The following is a 17159-nucleotide window of genomic DNA, read 5'->3' on the forward strand; positions in this document are numbered from 1 at the left end:
ATGGAAGATGACCCAAGAATCTCTCAGAACTAGAAGTATTCTGCAAAGAGGCGTGGGTGAAATTTCCTATAAAAGGAATAGAAAGACTCCTAGCTGGCTACAAAAAGCACTTGCAAGCTGTCACAGCTGTTGGAGGGGGTGTTGCTAAGTACTGATTAATACAGTCTCCAGACATTTGCACAGGCCACAATTACTTTTTTATTCTATTTTAAAGGCCATCATCATTAAAGTAATTGTGCATTAACACTTGCAGAAAAATCATTTGCTACAGCAGTTTTGTTTACTTCTTTTCCCACTTCATAAAATCAACAAAATGTGTCATTTGGTCAGGGTGCCCAAACTTTTGCATACAACTGTAAATGACTTTTTAAAGGACAGAGAAGTGATGGTAAGTTATGGACTTCCTAGCACATGTATTGTACATACTGTACATGTTATAGTAATGTTACCTAATGATCAAGCTCAACTTGCACAGCCACAAGCCCTACAATAAACACTTCTAATAAAAGTCAAGCTACCAGTTTGTAGTAAAATTAGATTCATGTAGTATTCATGGAGTTTTCAGTGATAACAATGCATATATATTGTCAAGACATGCCCATCTCTGTGATTTTTCTGAGCTCGCATGTGAAAGTGATCATAATTACTCAAGACAGCTGTATAGATCAGTTATATCCCATTCATATAGTATTAGGTTTATACTACTGATTTCAATGATGTACATCCTTCCCCTCATCATTCCCAACAAAGCAAGCAGAACTGATCAGTTTCTTAAAAGGAAATCTAATAACATCTGATACAGTATATGCACTTCTGATTTACTACTTATGGAGACAAACTATACAGCTGTTGTACGTTATATTTGATTACTACTGACTAACACTTCAGCTGCCCTTTCTATGATCTAGCTCTCCCATTTAAGGTCATTGATAGGTGAAGGCGATGTCCTTATAACAGTTCTTATGAACATTGACTGAGTTTTCATCAATTTGTTTACGATTTGTAATTGCCACTACACTACTAGCTGTCCCATGAGTTTTGCATCACCCTATGAAGTCCTCCTATTGATAGCTTTTACATTAGCATAGTAGCAGCAGTTGCAGTCAAAAGTTTCAGAACTCAAAGATTTCTGACTCTGCCAGAACTGCTGTCTGAATCAGCTGGCTTTGGTTGCTGTGTCACTAAATTGGCTGGCACTGATCACATCACGTTATACGTCCTGAGACGTGAACTCAAAAAAATTATAATTGACAATGTGAGACAGAAAATTTGGGCTGAAAATAATACAGTGTAAACCAGTCTTAACACAGCGATCCATAGGTGTTCAATTGGATCGAGATCCGGTGTGCATGTGAATGCTAGAACTTATTACATAATTTTTCAACCTCTTCAAACCAAGTGTATCCGTCTGCATCCATCAGGATTACAAACCACACCCCTTACAAAGCACGCCCACTATTACAAGTTACGCCCACAACAAATACAGAAAACATCCATCAGGATTACAAACCACGCCCACTATTACAAGTTACGCCCACAACAAATACAGTTAGAGTTAGGGAAATTGATGAAATTCGCGCCTATCTTCGAGTGGGCGTGGGAATGTGTAGTATGATATGCTAGTAGGCGTTCCTTGTAATGGGTTTTCCTTGTAATAGGCATGATTTGTAGTCTTGCAGGACACAGACAGACCTTTCTCCATCACATCTTTCAGTGAACCCTCATGGCCTATGGACGGGGCAGAGTAAGACTAGACAAGACCACTCCCATCAGGATAGAAATGTTTGAATCACAGGATATAGTGTCGGAAATTTGACATAATGCACCCCTGAATAAGCTTTACATTTGAGCCTTGGGAATGTTGCAGTTCCAGTATTTGCATGTACATAATCCTCACAGCCCTGTTATAGCCAGTGGTATTGTACATACACCTGATTAATATCAACATCATCATAACAAAGTAGGAAACAAGTATGGGTACAAGGTAACGAGTTAATTAACACACAAATAATGGCATTGGAGTTCAAAGCTTTTTTTTAAAAAAAAAAATCACAGCTCTAAATGTAAATAGAGACCATGACCAACAACAAAAGCCAGTCAGGTTACTCACTCATTTCAAGGCCTGGTTTGATTCGGCGCACTTTCAATTCAGCAATTATTAAAACACAATATAAAAAAGCAGAACACTATACATCATAAACTACAGCTGTTAGCAAAGTAATTACTAGATGAATTAAACGTACTAAATTGCCCATTTTTGCTAAGACAGTTAGAATAGTTTAACACATACCAGCTAGAGCTGACTGTCATGGATGGAGACAAGGTACCGAAACAGGTGTAAAATAATGACCTAATCACGGAGGTTTTGTGCAGATCAATACTTTCTCTCTTCTCATCGTTTTTAAGCTCCATTTACGATCAAAAGCCCCCCCACCCCACATTTACCACATTAACTCAAAAATGATGCCACATTTCCACAGGTGTGGCTTCTGCTTGGTTGGAATGAAAACCTGCACCCACACTCACCCTTTCCGGATAAGATTGGACACTCCTGGTTTAGAGTAAAGCTTTAAAGGTACACTGTACGCACCTTTTGAGGTTAAAGATACATACTAAAAGTACAAAAAGTGTACGTTTGAAGGTACTCCCCCTGGTTTGGATGTGAACCCAGCAGTGTTTCAGCAAATCAAATCAAGTACTTGAGAAAACAAAATACTGTAGCAGAGCCAATAAACATATGAAAAACAATCTCTGCTTAGGGCTTCTACATTTGTGTTGTGGGTGGTCCCACGTGCATACCCTAAACTTTTGCACTTCCCAAAACAGTTTAGGCTCAAGACGCACCCATTCTTCAGTGTATAATCTCACTTGGATACTGTAGACTGTAACAGCTGGTGTAATCATAAAGACTGTCCTATCTTCATGCGGAACATCCTATCAACACACTCAGGACTGTAGGTCTTCACTCTTCTATACTCTTCTATAATCACATAGAAGGGGATGGGTTCTCTTTTGAGTCTGGTACCTCTCATTCCTTATGCCATCTCAGGAAGCTTTTCTTACCACTGTCACCTATGATTTGCTCATTAGGGATCTAAAGCTAGATTTCCACAGAATTACCATCTTTGGTTTAATTGATGAAATGACAACATGGCATGTTGGACTATTCACTCAAACAGGGGAATGAAGCACTACTACACACAAAACCTAACCCCTCTGAATTGTCTTATTTATAGCTATAATATAATCATTAATAGTTAAGGAAGAAAAAGTAATTCTTGCCTCCACCCAGGCAGAGTAGTTGCTCATCCACACCAGCGACAGCTCATCCATAGGGGCCGAGCTACACGATATACATCAACTGTTCCACAAATTTAATCTTCATCAAGTCTTCATTCAAAACTCCAAACATTTTAAATTCTGCTGAAATACTTATGACCTCTTTTGAGTGACTGATTTTTTTTTTTTTTAAATTTAAATCGTTGCTATACATCAGATTTTATCAGTTAGAAACGGTATCATATTGACTTTTCATCATTTCCACATGTAAATGTGTAACTTTAAAAAAAAAAAAAAAAAAAAAAAAAAAAAAAAAGCCTACGTTGGGTTTTTTTTTTTAAATTGGTCATTTTCATTTAATTCACAGATTTAACAAACACAAGACAGCCACTCACCAGTACAACACTAAAATGGTGAAGAGAAAGGTTAAAATGCTGATACTCAGTTTCGCTCAGGCGCCAAGTGGCTATAGTGAGCGGGATGTCGCATTAATTTCTGTGGTTGGGGGAAAGAGAGAGATGTAAATTAACAGAAAATTCAGACTGGTACAGCGCCTGGGAAAACTCCTTACATGATCACACTCAAATTTTCTCTATATAGTTTTGAAAATTATATCCTGAACTGAAATGTTCCTCTACTGCACGTACCTTAATAAGACAGTTATTTATAGCATACACAGCCTCCATTCCAGCTGCTCTGCCCTGCACACCTCTACATTTATAACCGAATATAAAAATATTACAGACAGATTGCAAGTTTACAACAGGAACAAGTTCTCCCTTTCATCATCATCATCATCCTTCACATCGGTTTTGGCCTCATTATCCGAGAGATTTGTCACTCGTGGCACTTCAACATCCTAGTATTCCAATGATTTCTGTTCATGAATGGGGAAATAATCGCAGATTCTTTCAGTCAGTTTAGTTAACTAAATTTCCTAGAAGTCTTTTATCAGGTCATTAAAGAAACTGCCCACGTCTGTCCGTACACTGTGTGAACGCTCTTCTGTTTTGACGATGATGCGAATTAACAGGCCCGTTATGGACACGACAGCCGGTATCTGATTACAAACTGGATTTATTAGGCTTGTGTCCGTTTCATCTATGGCACTTAACACCTGGCTAACAAGGTTTTAGACATCTTTAGAATGTCTTTTACCACTGGCAGTGTTAAACTGGTTCCTTAGACAAGAGGATCTTTGCAGTCAGGCAGCCAAGGAAAGGCTACAAGAAAAAAAAAAAAAAAAAAAAAAAAAAAAGGTTATTGTTATAAATACATTTGTTTTCTTAAATGTAAAGATGTCAGTATATTATTGGTAGGAAAAGTTCATGTCAAAACCTTGTTTTCCAGAATTCAGCCTAACCCTCACAACCCTCAAACCCAGACAGAAGAAAATGGCAGAAATAAAGAACACACACAAATCCCTTAAATGAAGAGACATGCACTGTTTTTTCTTTTGCATTTAATAGTAAATTCACCACTGATGCTAGAACTGAAAGGGGCCATTTAAAAAAGTTTGACGGGGCTTTAAGGCTTTGTTGGAGATGTTTACAGACTTTCTTTAGTACTAGTTAACTGGCATTAATTCACATTCCAATCATTACTTTATTTCCTGCTTTCATTTTTTTTTTTTTTGCATCCAACCAGCTCCAGAAGTTTCTACTTATGCTATTATTATATGATCTGTGCATGACTCGTCTCACTTTTATAGTCATGTCTATAAGAGAAATACTTTATCCTGTATTTATTAAAATAAATAAATAAATACATATATTTTAAAAACACAAGGTAGAGATTGAATTCTATAGATCTGTTTATTACATCTGATTTCAATGGTTAGTTTTCTGGTCATAAATCATGGAGTTACATGGTTTAAAAAAAGAAACCTGAAATAATTATGGAAATACAATGAACTGAGTAAGGCGTAGTTGTTTAAACATAGTATTTCTACAGTTCATCCGTCAGGGCATCGAAAGTTCATTAAGCAACAAAATGAGTGCTTGTTAGAAAAGTCTATGGGACTGACAGCAGGCATGTTCGGGGTCAAGCTTGTATTTATATTCATGCTTCACACATTTCTCAGTGTTCATTTGTGAGTGTTCACCAGCTCCTCCAGTTTCATCTGGTTGGACCCAGAGAACTCGTCGATCTGCAGCACAAATAAAAGGGAGTAAAATTACACTTCACAAAAAGCATTACTGTGTTATAGCCATCAAGGCAGGAAACTTTAGTAAACGACTCAGCAGAAATGCAAACCAGAATAATGGCAGACTATTCAATTCCCTTCTTCTTGTGTGTACTTTAATTAGAGTAAAGAAACCAGCCCACCTTCTTTCCGTGCTTGTAAAAGTAGAATGTTGGCATGCATTTGATCTCACAGGACTGAGCCACATCCTACAGACAGACAGAGAGAGACGACTCGTAATCTGGTTCCTTTTTTACTTAGATAAACAAAACAGTTCTGATTTCAGCTTTCTGTTAAGTGTAGTTTTGAGTTTTGCCATTTTTAATGTTCAGAAAAGGGTCAACAAATCTGTAAAATATTACATTGGAGTTTTATTAAACTTTATTTCTCAATAAACCTGGGTTACTGCTGTGCAGGAGAATATTCAATATGTTTCTTCCCACTTGATTTTGGCGCCACTACTATTAATACTACTACTAAATTTATGGAGTTTAAAGTTCTGTTTTACCCAGATTAACAAAATGCCATCTTCCTCAAACAACAATTCGGCTTCTTTCCGTTTAAGGAAGATGAAGTAAATCATGACAATGCATGTATGTGCAAACAGGCCAGTATGCATGTGTTCAAAACACTGAAAAACTTATTTTATTTTCCAAATACATTAAGATGTCTGGTTGAATTAGATCAAATTTCAAAAAGAGCATAAAAAAAACGCGTGTGTTGAGCTTATATGATTTTTTTTTCTTTATAAATAAGGGGTGTTCTATGTGCAAGATAGGACATCTGATTTCTCTACAGGACTTAAAAGATTCACACTCAATATAGCATTGAAGTAAAAGGGGAGGCAGGATTCACATGGCAAAGCCAAAGACCCAGAGATGAGGGGCTTTTTCTGGACCGTAAAGCTGAATCACAACATGAAAGATCTTAATGGAACATATTGGATGTTTTCAATGCCAGACTGCAGGGATGTAAACAAACACAAATACATTATTCAGAATGAACAGCTTGAGTGTTCTCAAGACAGACAGGATGCACACTGGTCATGCTTTTGGAAATGAATAAGGTTCATAGATGAACCATTTTAATGTCCCTGCATAAATCTATTTACAGCATCCTAAGTAGATGCCTTGTCAGGCTTATGATGGTTTGAAGTAGAAAACTAGTTAATATTTTTATGAAATACAACCAAGTAAATTTGTAAGTAGATACATACATGTAAACTATTATCAAAAGCTTAGCACACACCCACACATCTCTTAGTTGAGACCAATTATGAACTCTGGCAGTTCCTCAACCACAGCTGCATCACCAAAAACAGAATTCACACCATGCTAACAGAGCTGTCATTTCTACTTTGGAGCCCCTCCCCCACCCCAGTGGAATGGTTCATACAGCTCAGCCAATGCCTACTGCAGGTTTAAATCCAAATACAGGCACAGAGCACTACTACAGATACAGTTACATCCCCTACAGCGCTGGAATAAAGGAATGGAGTGAGATTAGAGGCGCTTACTAACCTGTGCATCATCCACATCTACCTTGAGGAAGACCACGTTGGCATTACCTGCTGCATCAGACAGCCCCTGAAAAGGAGGGAGGGAAGATAAGAAGTCTAGTTAAAAATTAATGTTAGTAAAAGGTATCCGCTGGATAGCATGTCGGACAACAGCACAATACACTGAACTGAAGCTCATCTGTTTTAATGCAAATGAGAATCCAAGAACAAGAAATCTAAACCTTTAAAGGTTTGGAAGTGGCCCAAGGGCTGCCTACGGCAGAGTAATGCAAAGTCGGGTGCAAAACTAAGCGGGGTGGGGACGAAGAAACCGGCATGCAAAGGCCTCTCGCATGTACCTTTTAGACATACCTGTGAGTCAACCCACACTACTTGTTCCTGTCACAATGATAATTCCATATAAATTCAACCACTAGTTCTTGAGATATCATGCTAGCCAGAAACTCAAATCTCAGACAAACAGATAGAAGCATGGATGGACACCAAAAACAGGCCTTGAGCTCCTGAAAACAAACAAATAAAAAAATCCTACGTTTGTGTACGGCATGCAAAAACAAAACCAAAAAAAAACCCTAAACCGAGAGCTCAAAGTGTGCACCATTGTCTATGGGACCAGAGCTCTGGTAAAATGAAAATAATTGGCTGACAAATTAAAGGAAAAACCAACATGGTGTCTTGTTAAGGTATTGGAAACATAAGCCACCTTGGTCTCTGTACTGACCCGCTCTTCCAGAAGATATTCCCAGTTTTGAGGATGGTGGAGGACTGTACAGTCCAACACACTGCCCCCAAAATCTCCCATGGGTGTTCAGTTGCATTGAGATCTGATGACTGAAGGCCATAACATACGATTTACAATATTTTCATCCTCATCATATACTTCAGTAAGAACTCATGACCTGTGGATGAGGGCGGAGTCCATGGAAGAGACCACTCCCATCAGTTAAGAAACATTTCATCACAGGATAAAGGTAACCAGTCAGATGAATGTTGTGTTAATTTTCAGTGACGCTTTCATCTAGGCAGACAAGTGGACAAAAACCATAACCATAAACATACCCACAAACCCAAAGCACAAAAGAACCACCTTTAACCACCAACCTCTAACCACAACTTATGTAAACTCTGGATAAGGGCATCTGCTATATGCTATAAATGTAAATGTCTAATCTGGCACTGTCCATAGTAGATGGATGTACAACCCGAATTCCAAAAAGGTTGGGACACGGAGTAAAATGTAAATAAAAACAGAATGCAATGACTTGCAAATGTCAAACCCAAATGTTATTCACAATAGAACAAAAAAAACAGCAAATGTTTAAACTGAGGAAAAATGTACCATTTTAAGGAAAAAATAAGGTAATTTTTAATTTCATGGCCACAATACGTCTCAAAAGTTGAGACGGGGCAACAAAAGGCTGGAAAAGTAAGTGTTACTAAAAAGAAACAGCTGGAGGAACATTTTGCAACCAAGTAGGTTCATTTGCAACAGATTAGTAATATGACTGGGTATAAAAATAAAGGAGAAAAAAAAAAAAAAAAAGAGCTGGATGTTCCGTCTTCTCTTTAGTTTTGTGGACACGGCGTCCATGGTTTCCAAAAAGAATTTCAAATTTCGATTCGTCTGACCATAGAACAGTTTTCCACTTTTAGAACAGTCCATTTCAAATGAGAAGACAGCGGCGTTTCTGGATCATGTTCACATATGGTGGCTTCTTTGCATGATGGAGCTTTAACCAGCATTTGTGGATGGCACGGCGAACGGTGTTCACAGATAATGAGTCCTGGACGTGTTTGAGCCCATGCAGTGATTTCCATGACAGAATCATGCCCGTTTTTAAACGCAGTGCCACCTGAGGGACCGAAGATCACAGGTATGCAGTACTGATTTTCACCCTTGTCCCTAGATTTCTCCAGATTCTCTGAATCCTTTGACATTATGTACTGTAGATGACTAGATATTTGTAGTCTTCGCAATTTTACTCTGAAATTGTTCAAATTGTAGACAGTTTTTCCACAGATTGGTGAACCTCTGTCCATCTTTACATCTGAAAGACTCTGCCTCTCTAAGATACTCTTTTTAGACCCAATCATGTTACTGACCTGTTGCTAATTAACCTCCAGCTGTTTAGCAACACTTTTCCAACCTTTAATGACGTGTTGCAGCCATCAAATTCAAAATTTCCTTATTTTTCCCTTAAAATGGTACATTTCCTCAGTTTAAACATTTGATGCGTTTTCTATGTTCTATTGTGAATACCATGGGTTTATGAGATTTGATAATCATTGTATTCTGTTCTTACTTGCATTTTACAGTGTCCCAACTTTTTTGGAATTGGGGTTGTACTTTGTTGATCCCCAAAGGGACATCTGGGCACCACAGCAGCCAAAGAACCAAAAAAAAGAAAAGAAAAAAAAAAATCTAAAATCACACACTAATCACTCATACACTATATGGCCTCAAGTATGTGAACACCTGACCATCACACCCACATGGTGGTCATCCACAAAAATGTTGCCGCAAAGTTGAAGCATACTATTGTCTAGAATGTCTCTGTATGCTGTAGCATTAGAATTTCTCTTCACTGGAACCAAGAAGCCCAAAATGCCAATGTTAGTGTGCACAAAGTGAGGTCCATCAAGACATTGACAAGGTTCTAGTGGAAGAACTTGAGAGCCCTGACCTCAACCCCAATGAACACCTTTGATACGATCTGGAACACTGACTGCACCACAGACCTCCTCACCAAACATCAGAGCCTGACCTCACGAACGCTCTTCGTAGCTGAATGAACACAAATCCCCACAGCCACGCTCCAAAATCTAGTCAAAAGCCTTCACAGAAGTTATCAGGATAGTAAGTGGGGACTAAATCTGGATTGGGATGTTTAACAAGCATATATGGGTGCGATGGTCACGTGTTCACAAGTATGTTTGGCCAGATAGTGTATTCTCACACACACACACACACACACACACACACACACACACACACACACACACACACACACACACACACACACACACACACACACACACACACACACACACACACACACTTCCTGTGCTAGGGAGCGAGCTATTTATACAATTAGGTAAACATTTATTTAGCACAGACTGTGTGGTTTCCAGGCTCAGGTGATTATTATATCTACACACAGTGGGTAAAGATTTATTTACCTTTTAATCGCCATTGTTTTTCTGACCAACAAATGAAGAATTTCTGCACACTCCAAGTTACCGACTTTTGCTCTTATTTGGATTGGAAACCAGACAAATGGGTGTGAAAGCAGCAGTATTATTAACTGATTGAATCTTTTCTTTTCAAATCAATTCCAAGGAATAAACCTGAATATCCATTACTAAGGACAGAGATGTCATTGGTTTCAGTGTAATCATTAGACACTTACAGATAATTCAATAAACAGATGCATTTCACACTACTGTCCTTATAAACTTTAATCCTTACAAATAATTAATACAACACAGTAGCAGTAATTTTAGCAACACCCATGTTATCAGGAGTGGACTTAAGATCCAACATCTGTGTAACTCAGCTTTAAATCAGCATCCATTTCCATCCAGGACAAGTCATCAGCGACACCCAGGTATATGAAGTCTCGATGAGGCATGCTAGGAGATGTGATGAACTAGATTACAAGCAGGATTTACTCACTTTGTAGAAGGGAGCGATACTCTGGCAAGGCCCACACCACGTGGCTGTGAAGTCCACAACAACGAGTTTATCGCCTGCATCAGCCAGAGCTTTATCAAAAGCTGCCTGTAGAGAAGCGACATTAGAAATAATGTTAAACCTGTTAGACAGAATTTTTTTTTTGGCGATATTACATCTTCTAAAAGCTGGGAATCACCACAGGCATATAATCCAAAGGGCCCAGCAGCACACCTTTTATTAATGTGGTTGAACCAGAATTTCTGGCATCGTTCATAAAATCAATCAAAATTGCAAAATGTGGTTTTGCCAGTTTCCCCAGGCACTGTGACAAGCAGTATTGTGCTCCTTTCGTATAGTGATGCTTAAAACAGCTCAGATTTCACATGTAGATAGTTTTTACTATGCCAAATGTGTATATGCATGTAGACACCTGGTCTTATGTACTTTGTATGTATGCACATCTCACTCCATCTATATATTCTGTTCATTCCAAATAATGTAGTTGCATTGGGATAATGACAGGAGGCAATAAAACAGCAGGGCAAAATACAATAATAAGGACCCCTCATCTTTTACCAATCAACAGGCCTGCACACTCCCCTCCCCCCAGATTGACTCAAGATCGAGGCTCATGAATGACTCATAAGTCAAACTACAACCACAATATGACAATAACCACTACTAATGTACAACCATGCATCTTTCATGTTCCACATCCTTTCCCCTTCAGTGAAGCAAATTTTTCCTATTTGAGCTGAAGTTTGAAAAGCCAGAAACGGCAAGTTTTCGGGTGTACAGCCATACGCAAGGGGACAATTATTGAAAAAGCTATGTTCACATTATAAACACATGGCCAATGTACAAGACAGACATGCTGTTTATGTTATGTTTAATGCCTTTATGCTGTAAATATATAAAACACATACTTCAAGATTCACAAAACAAATTCAGAAATTTGGAAGTTATAACTTGGATAAATTTTCTTGCCGTTTTAAAAACCTACTTTGAAAGATATAAAGATGAGGTGTGAAAATAGAGTATGTTCATGGAAATGAAAAGGGACAAGAGAACATCTGAAGACAACAATTGAAAACTTGGTGTCTTGTAAGTAGATCTTATTTGCTAACTGAAACAACTGAAATGCACACAAAAGTTTGGAGACACTCGACTGAAATGTTTCTCATGATCTTTAAAACCTTTTGATCTGAAGGTGTACGATTAAATGTTTGAAATCGGTGTTGTAGACAAAAATATAATTGCACGAACATTAATTTCTTCCATTAGAAAGCTAACATTTTATTTACAATTTTTTTCTTTTAAACGGATGACTTTGAGCGAAATATTCCGAAAAGCAGCTGATCAGAGTCCAGCGTAGGTGGGAACTCCTTTAATACTGTTTAAAAAGCATCTCAGGGAAATTCCTCAAGAAATCGGTTGAGAAAATACCAAGAACACATTTCTGGAAATACTATGAAAAAGGGCGTCTACTTTGAAGATGCTAAAATACTAAGTTATTTTGGATTTTTATCACAACATAATTCACATAGTTCCATGTGTGTTACTCCAGAGTTTTGATGAATAATATACATGTTTATTTATCCCCCCCCCATATTTCACACTCAGCCCTGTACAAGAATCCTAAACCTTACAGAAGCTCCACAAGCATCATTACACTAACGTCGATGGCTGCAATATGAAAATCTGTGACAACTTTTACATGGACAGCAGTAATCTAATTATTGACCTTATTCTCAAAAAGACAATACTGTGATTAAGGTGTTTACATGAGTCGCTTTAAGAATATTCCTTTCATGTTCCCGTGTTACATGTTATAGAACATAGATCAATTAACGTCACATCATTACGTCCCCATGCCACGCCATCCCCACCAGAATTTCACATATCAGCATACAGTTGGTCTTCGTTATGATAACGTATACAGTGTTGGGTGCTTTTATTTTTAATTTTTCGAAAGCTTCAAATGCAGTTAATTATTCATCATGCTGTACGTGCAAACAGACGACTGCTCGAAGCCGTGGGCTGCGTCCCAAACTACACACTTACCCACTATATAGTTGCTGAAATACATGCATCTCTCCGACTATACAGTAGGTAAGTAAACGGTTTTGGATGCAGCCGTGCTCTCTTGTTTGCCGTTAAACGGTTGAGCTCTGCCGTGTATGTACGTGTCCTGCCGCAAAATGTGGTGAAAACTCCAACACGACGTTAATAGTGTGATTAAGGTCTGTTTACATGCTAGTTTCTTAATATTGGATTATTGTGATCCATGTAAACGTACTGAGTGTGTATTGTATTGGGTGAATACTCTGATCAATCCCAGATGTTCATGTAAATACTTAGCAGTGCCTAAAATAGAGATTGTTGTTTAGGATTAAGTCCCCCCCCTCCCCCCCCGACAACATCTCATGAGGGAGCCTTTTTACCCCCACACCCAAACCCCTCAGACCCACGTGCTTGAGCTGCAGCGCGCGCAATGTACCACCAGTTAGCACTGTCTGCTAGTGTGGTGTAAAATTATTCATTTAATTCATTAAAAAAATAATAAAAACCCCCCGACAGACTAATTCTTCAGAAAGAAAAGTAATAATTGAACACACACATGGAGTGTGCGTGTGTTAACGCGAGTCGAGTATAAACTGTGGAGGAAAATGAAGACTGAAATATTTCGATGAAAACCTTGACACCTAAGGGAGTTCAAATGAAGTGTGTCCCCATCTGATCATCACAAATTATACAAATACAACCATATAAAAAGATTTGACTCGCTTTTCCTCCACACTGCTCGAGTTAAATCCCTTTTTCTCCATGAAACGGCGACATTTTGGCTTCTTTAAAACGCTTAGTTAGCTTAGCATGAACGGTTTTCTTCTTTAAAAAAAAGACGACTCAGGATTTAAAAAAAATAATACTTTAGCCAAACTTCTCTGGCTAAACATTTCAGATATTAATAAAATATTTTATATATAAAATAGTATTCTCGTTTTAAATCAGCACGTGGAGCTTTAAAGCCCGAGTACACAGACACACTGCTAACCGAGCTAGCGCCATCTTACACAGGGGGCGAGCAGCGCGGTGCCAAAACTAATACTTACAAGAAATGGAAAAAATGTTTTGCTCTAAAATAGATCAAATCTAAACCTCTTTATAATCCACCATAATTGACGAGTTCCACAGAACAGAGCGTAACTTATTAAAGCTAAAGCTACATGAATACGGTTGATTTGTTAGGTAACTGCACTGAGGTAATAATATAATAATAATAATAATAAAGTGAACTAACTAGTCAGTTAAATAAGTCGCATGATTGAGATAAATACGTCCGGATTACATGTTTATGAACATTAACTTCATTTGAAGCACTTTACACTATACAGAGAGAAAAACAGGCAACGTTCATGTTCGGCTTGAAAAAAAAACCTGACTTAAAATCTTCTTTTTTTAGAACATGGAAATCACAAACTTATTAGCTTTGCAGTCCTTACCTGATCTTCAATTATGATGATCATGATGTTTATGGTTAAGAGACTAAAACCACAGAAGTTTAAAAACTTCCTCTTGCAGCTGCTGAGATCCTCGACCAGATCTAACTGAAATGTTATAAAGTGTCGCGCGCTGCGCTCTTAACCAGAAGCCCCGCCCCCACACACGCAAATCTGGGCCGTGAGGTTGCCAGGTCTGTACTAAAAACTAGCATCCTCTGACCAGCCCTCCATCTATTTTCTATACCGCTTAACTATCAGGGTCGCGGGGTATCTGGAGCCTATCCCAGGGAGCATGGGAAACAAGGCGGGCCAATCCAACGCAGGGAATAATCTCACACACACACACACACACACACACACACACACACACACACACACACACACACACACACACACACAACAAACCCTTTGGGAATCAGCCTACCATGAATGTCTTTGGACTGGGGGAGGAAACTGGAGAACCCGGAGGAAAGGTCGGGGGTTCAAGCCCCAGTACTGCCACTGTTGGGCCCTTTAGCAAGGCCCTTAACCCTCTCTGCTCCAGGGCCACTGTATCAGACCCTGCGCTCTGACCCCAGCTTCCTCACAGGCTGGGGTATTCGAAGAGGAAAAAATATCACTGTGCTCTACTGTATATGTGACCAATAAAGACTCATTATCAATTACAAACCCCCTACATATCTAAACCCTGACCTGGATAAAGAGGTTACTGAAGATGAATGAATGAATGAATGAATGATCAACTCTGACTGAAATCGTTTAATTAGATGTTAAAGTTCAGTACTGTGTTCTTTTTTTATGTAAAGCTTTGAATCTTTAAAATTGTAAAGAAAAAAAACACAAAAAACAGTAAAGTTATATCGTACTTATTACGATTTAACTGTCGCTACTGTACAATACACTGTAAAAGTCAGCTTAGACATTAGACCATCAATTGTACGCTAGTTGCGCGTAAACAGCAGACCTGGCAACACTGCTGTGGCGTTACGTCATGCTGCATTTCAATGGCAATACGCCATCTTGTGAGTCACACCGTATTGATGTATTTGTATTTCATAATACTTAATGACTCTAAATGAGTGGAAATCGCAAAATAGAAGGAAATTTGATTATCCTAATTATAATCTTTCATGTTTATTGGATTAAATGCTGTGTGTTGAGCATTCTACAAACAAAAAAAAAAGCTGCAGACTGTGGACATTTGTAAAGCACTTAGTAAAGGGTGTAACCCAATGCCACTCTGTATCTGTATCTGTTTAGTGCTCAGGATATCTATATATATATGTATGTATGTATGTATGTATGTATGTATTTATTATTATTATTATTATTATTATTATTATTATTATTATTATTATTATTATTATTATTATTATTGTTGTTGTTGTTGTTGTTGTTGTTGTTGTTGTTGTTGTTGTTGTTGTTGTTCTTCTTCTTCTTCTTCTTCTTCTTCTATGTGACCCCTACCACTATGTGGCCCCTACCACAAATTTCTTCATTTACAAATAATAACAATAAACAGCAATCTGCAGGCTATAACTTCAGTTAACTTCTGAACTTGTACAGTTCCTCAACTACTTCACTTAAATTCATAACTGATCTCATGTAGACACTCTGGGGAACTTTCTGAGTAAGCTAGGGAACTATCTTTCAAAATTACTACATCTTTCTCCCAAATTAAGGGAAATAGTTTGTTTGTAAGGTGCTAACAATAGTCATAGTGACTATTCACTCAATAGTCACTGGTGACTTTCAGGGCAGTTTGAAGCTACTGAAATAAAGTTCAAATATTATTTTACTTTGGAGCTATGTAATGCAATTTAGGCTACTGGAGCAAACCACTGACAAGAGACAAAAAAAAAGAAAAAAGAAGTGTGCACATCCAATTTGTAAATGAACATTGCCCTGAAAGTATGAAGTCTGAAAGGATGGAAGAAAAACTCCCAATCATGTGGTTTTTAGATTACATCATGTGAATTACAGTCCCTATCCACACCCCCTGTCTTAACCAAATGTCACATGAAACTGGCAAGCATTCTAAAAAAATCTGTCTTTGTATTCATCTGTATTTGTATTCATTCTGAATTGGTTATTTAATCTGAATAATGTAGTTATATTTGGTTACATCCCTAGTCTATATGTATCTAAGTTTAGTTCCAGTCCTTGGCATTTTGGATATGTTGATGCAGGATAAAGTGGTTACTGAATACTGAAGATTAATGTTGATGGAAAAAAGCATGACGCTGGGAAAAACAGAAGTCCTTTAACTATACAACATGCCCACCAATTTCTCACCTTCAGACATAAGAATTGTATAATTATAAGCCTAACTAATTTACAATGTTGTTGGCTTTTTTTTCCAACTGTGTATTAGACCTTATCTAACTGGTAGTAATTAGCAGAGGTGGGTAGTAACACGCTAAATTTACTTCGTTACATTTACTTGAGTAACTTTTTGGAAAAATATGTACTTTAAGAATAGGTTTAATTGTCCATATTTATATTCTTACTAAAGTTTACTTTTAATCACAAATGTGCTTTTACTTCACTACATTCAATGGACTTCGTTACTGTTAAGTGTTATTGAATGTATGTAATTTTAAAAATTATTTTATATTAGTTTAGTCACGTATAATGAGGTCATGAGTCTTAGGATAAGCTGCAGTGGTCTGAATGTGGACGCCATGACCACTCAATTTTTTAGCGGCTCAGTGCATTTATATATATCAGATTCCAGTAACAGATTTGAAAGTGTCCTAATTTTAAAATAATGTGATTTGTACCATTCACACTGTCATTTAAATAAATAAATACCAAATCTGTGTCACATTAGGAAAAAAAAATGAGCCTCCTTTGCCTGCATTGTGTAGCCTATACCAGGAGCACATTATATACATCCCTTAAATAATCTACAATAAAAAATATATAAAAAATTAGATTTTTTTTTTGTACTTCAAATAGCATTGGTTCACAGACTCCAGTTTGAGAGAAACAGCT

General features: G+C 37.7%; 1 protein-coding gene across 2 annotated transcripts; it reads right to left on the reverse strand.

Annotated features, from left to right (window-relative positions):
• Positions 1-5079: 5079 nt before the first annotated feature.
• zgc:56493 (Thioredoxin-like) lies at positions 5080-14319 on the reverse strand. 2 transcript variants are annotated; one of them, XM_017464864.2, is made up of 5 exons: positions 14163-14319; positions 10660-10764; positions 6985-7050; positions 5608-5673; positions 5080-5428 (listed from the first exon to the last, which is right to left on the reverse strand). In XM_017464864.2, exons 1-5 carry the CDS (start codon positions 14184-14186, stop codon positions 5366-5368), a joined length of 324 nt encoding a protein of 107 aa, XP_017320353.1. In that variant the 5' UTR covers positions 14187-14319; the 3' UTR covers positions 5080-5365. The 2 variants fall into 2 exon arrangements, with proteins under 2 accessions (XP_017320353.1, XP_017320354.1); XM_017464865.3 differs by lacking the exons at positions 10660-10764; positions 14163-14319 and adding an exon at positions 7705-7952.
• Positions 14320-17159: the final 2840 nt, after the last annotated feature.

This window comes from Ictalurus punctatus, chromosome 3 (genome assembly GCF_001660625.3).
Source record: "Ictalurus punctatus breed USDA103 chromosome 3, Coco_2.0, whole genome shotgun sequence".
Classification (NCBI taxonomy): Eukaryota; Metazoa; Chordata; class Actinopteri; order Siluriformes; family Ictaluridae; genus Ictalurus; species Ictalurus punctatus.

What these genes read in the sequence shown, in the direction of transcription:
- zgc:56493 (XM_017464864.2), bottom strand. Translation starts at nt 14,186, where the DNA reads ATGATCATCATAATTGAAGATCAG. An exon ending in TAGATGTGGATGATGCACAG is followed by an intron (nt 5,674 to 6,984) that starts GTTAGTAAGCGC and finishes GTCTGTCTGTAG; the next exon opens with GATGTGGCTCAGTCCTGTGA. An exon ending in TTTACAAGCACGGAAAGAAG is followed by an intron (nt 5,429 to 5,607) that starts GTGGGCTGGTTT and finishes TTTGTGCTGCAG; the next exon opens with ATCGACGAGTTCTCTGGGTC.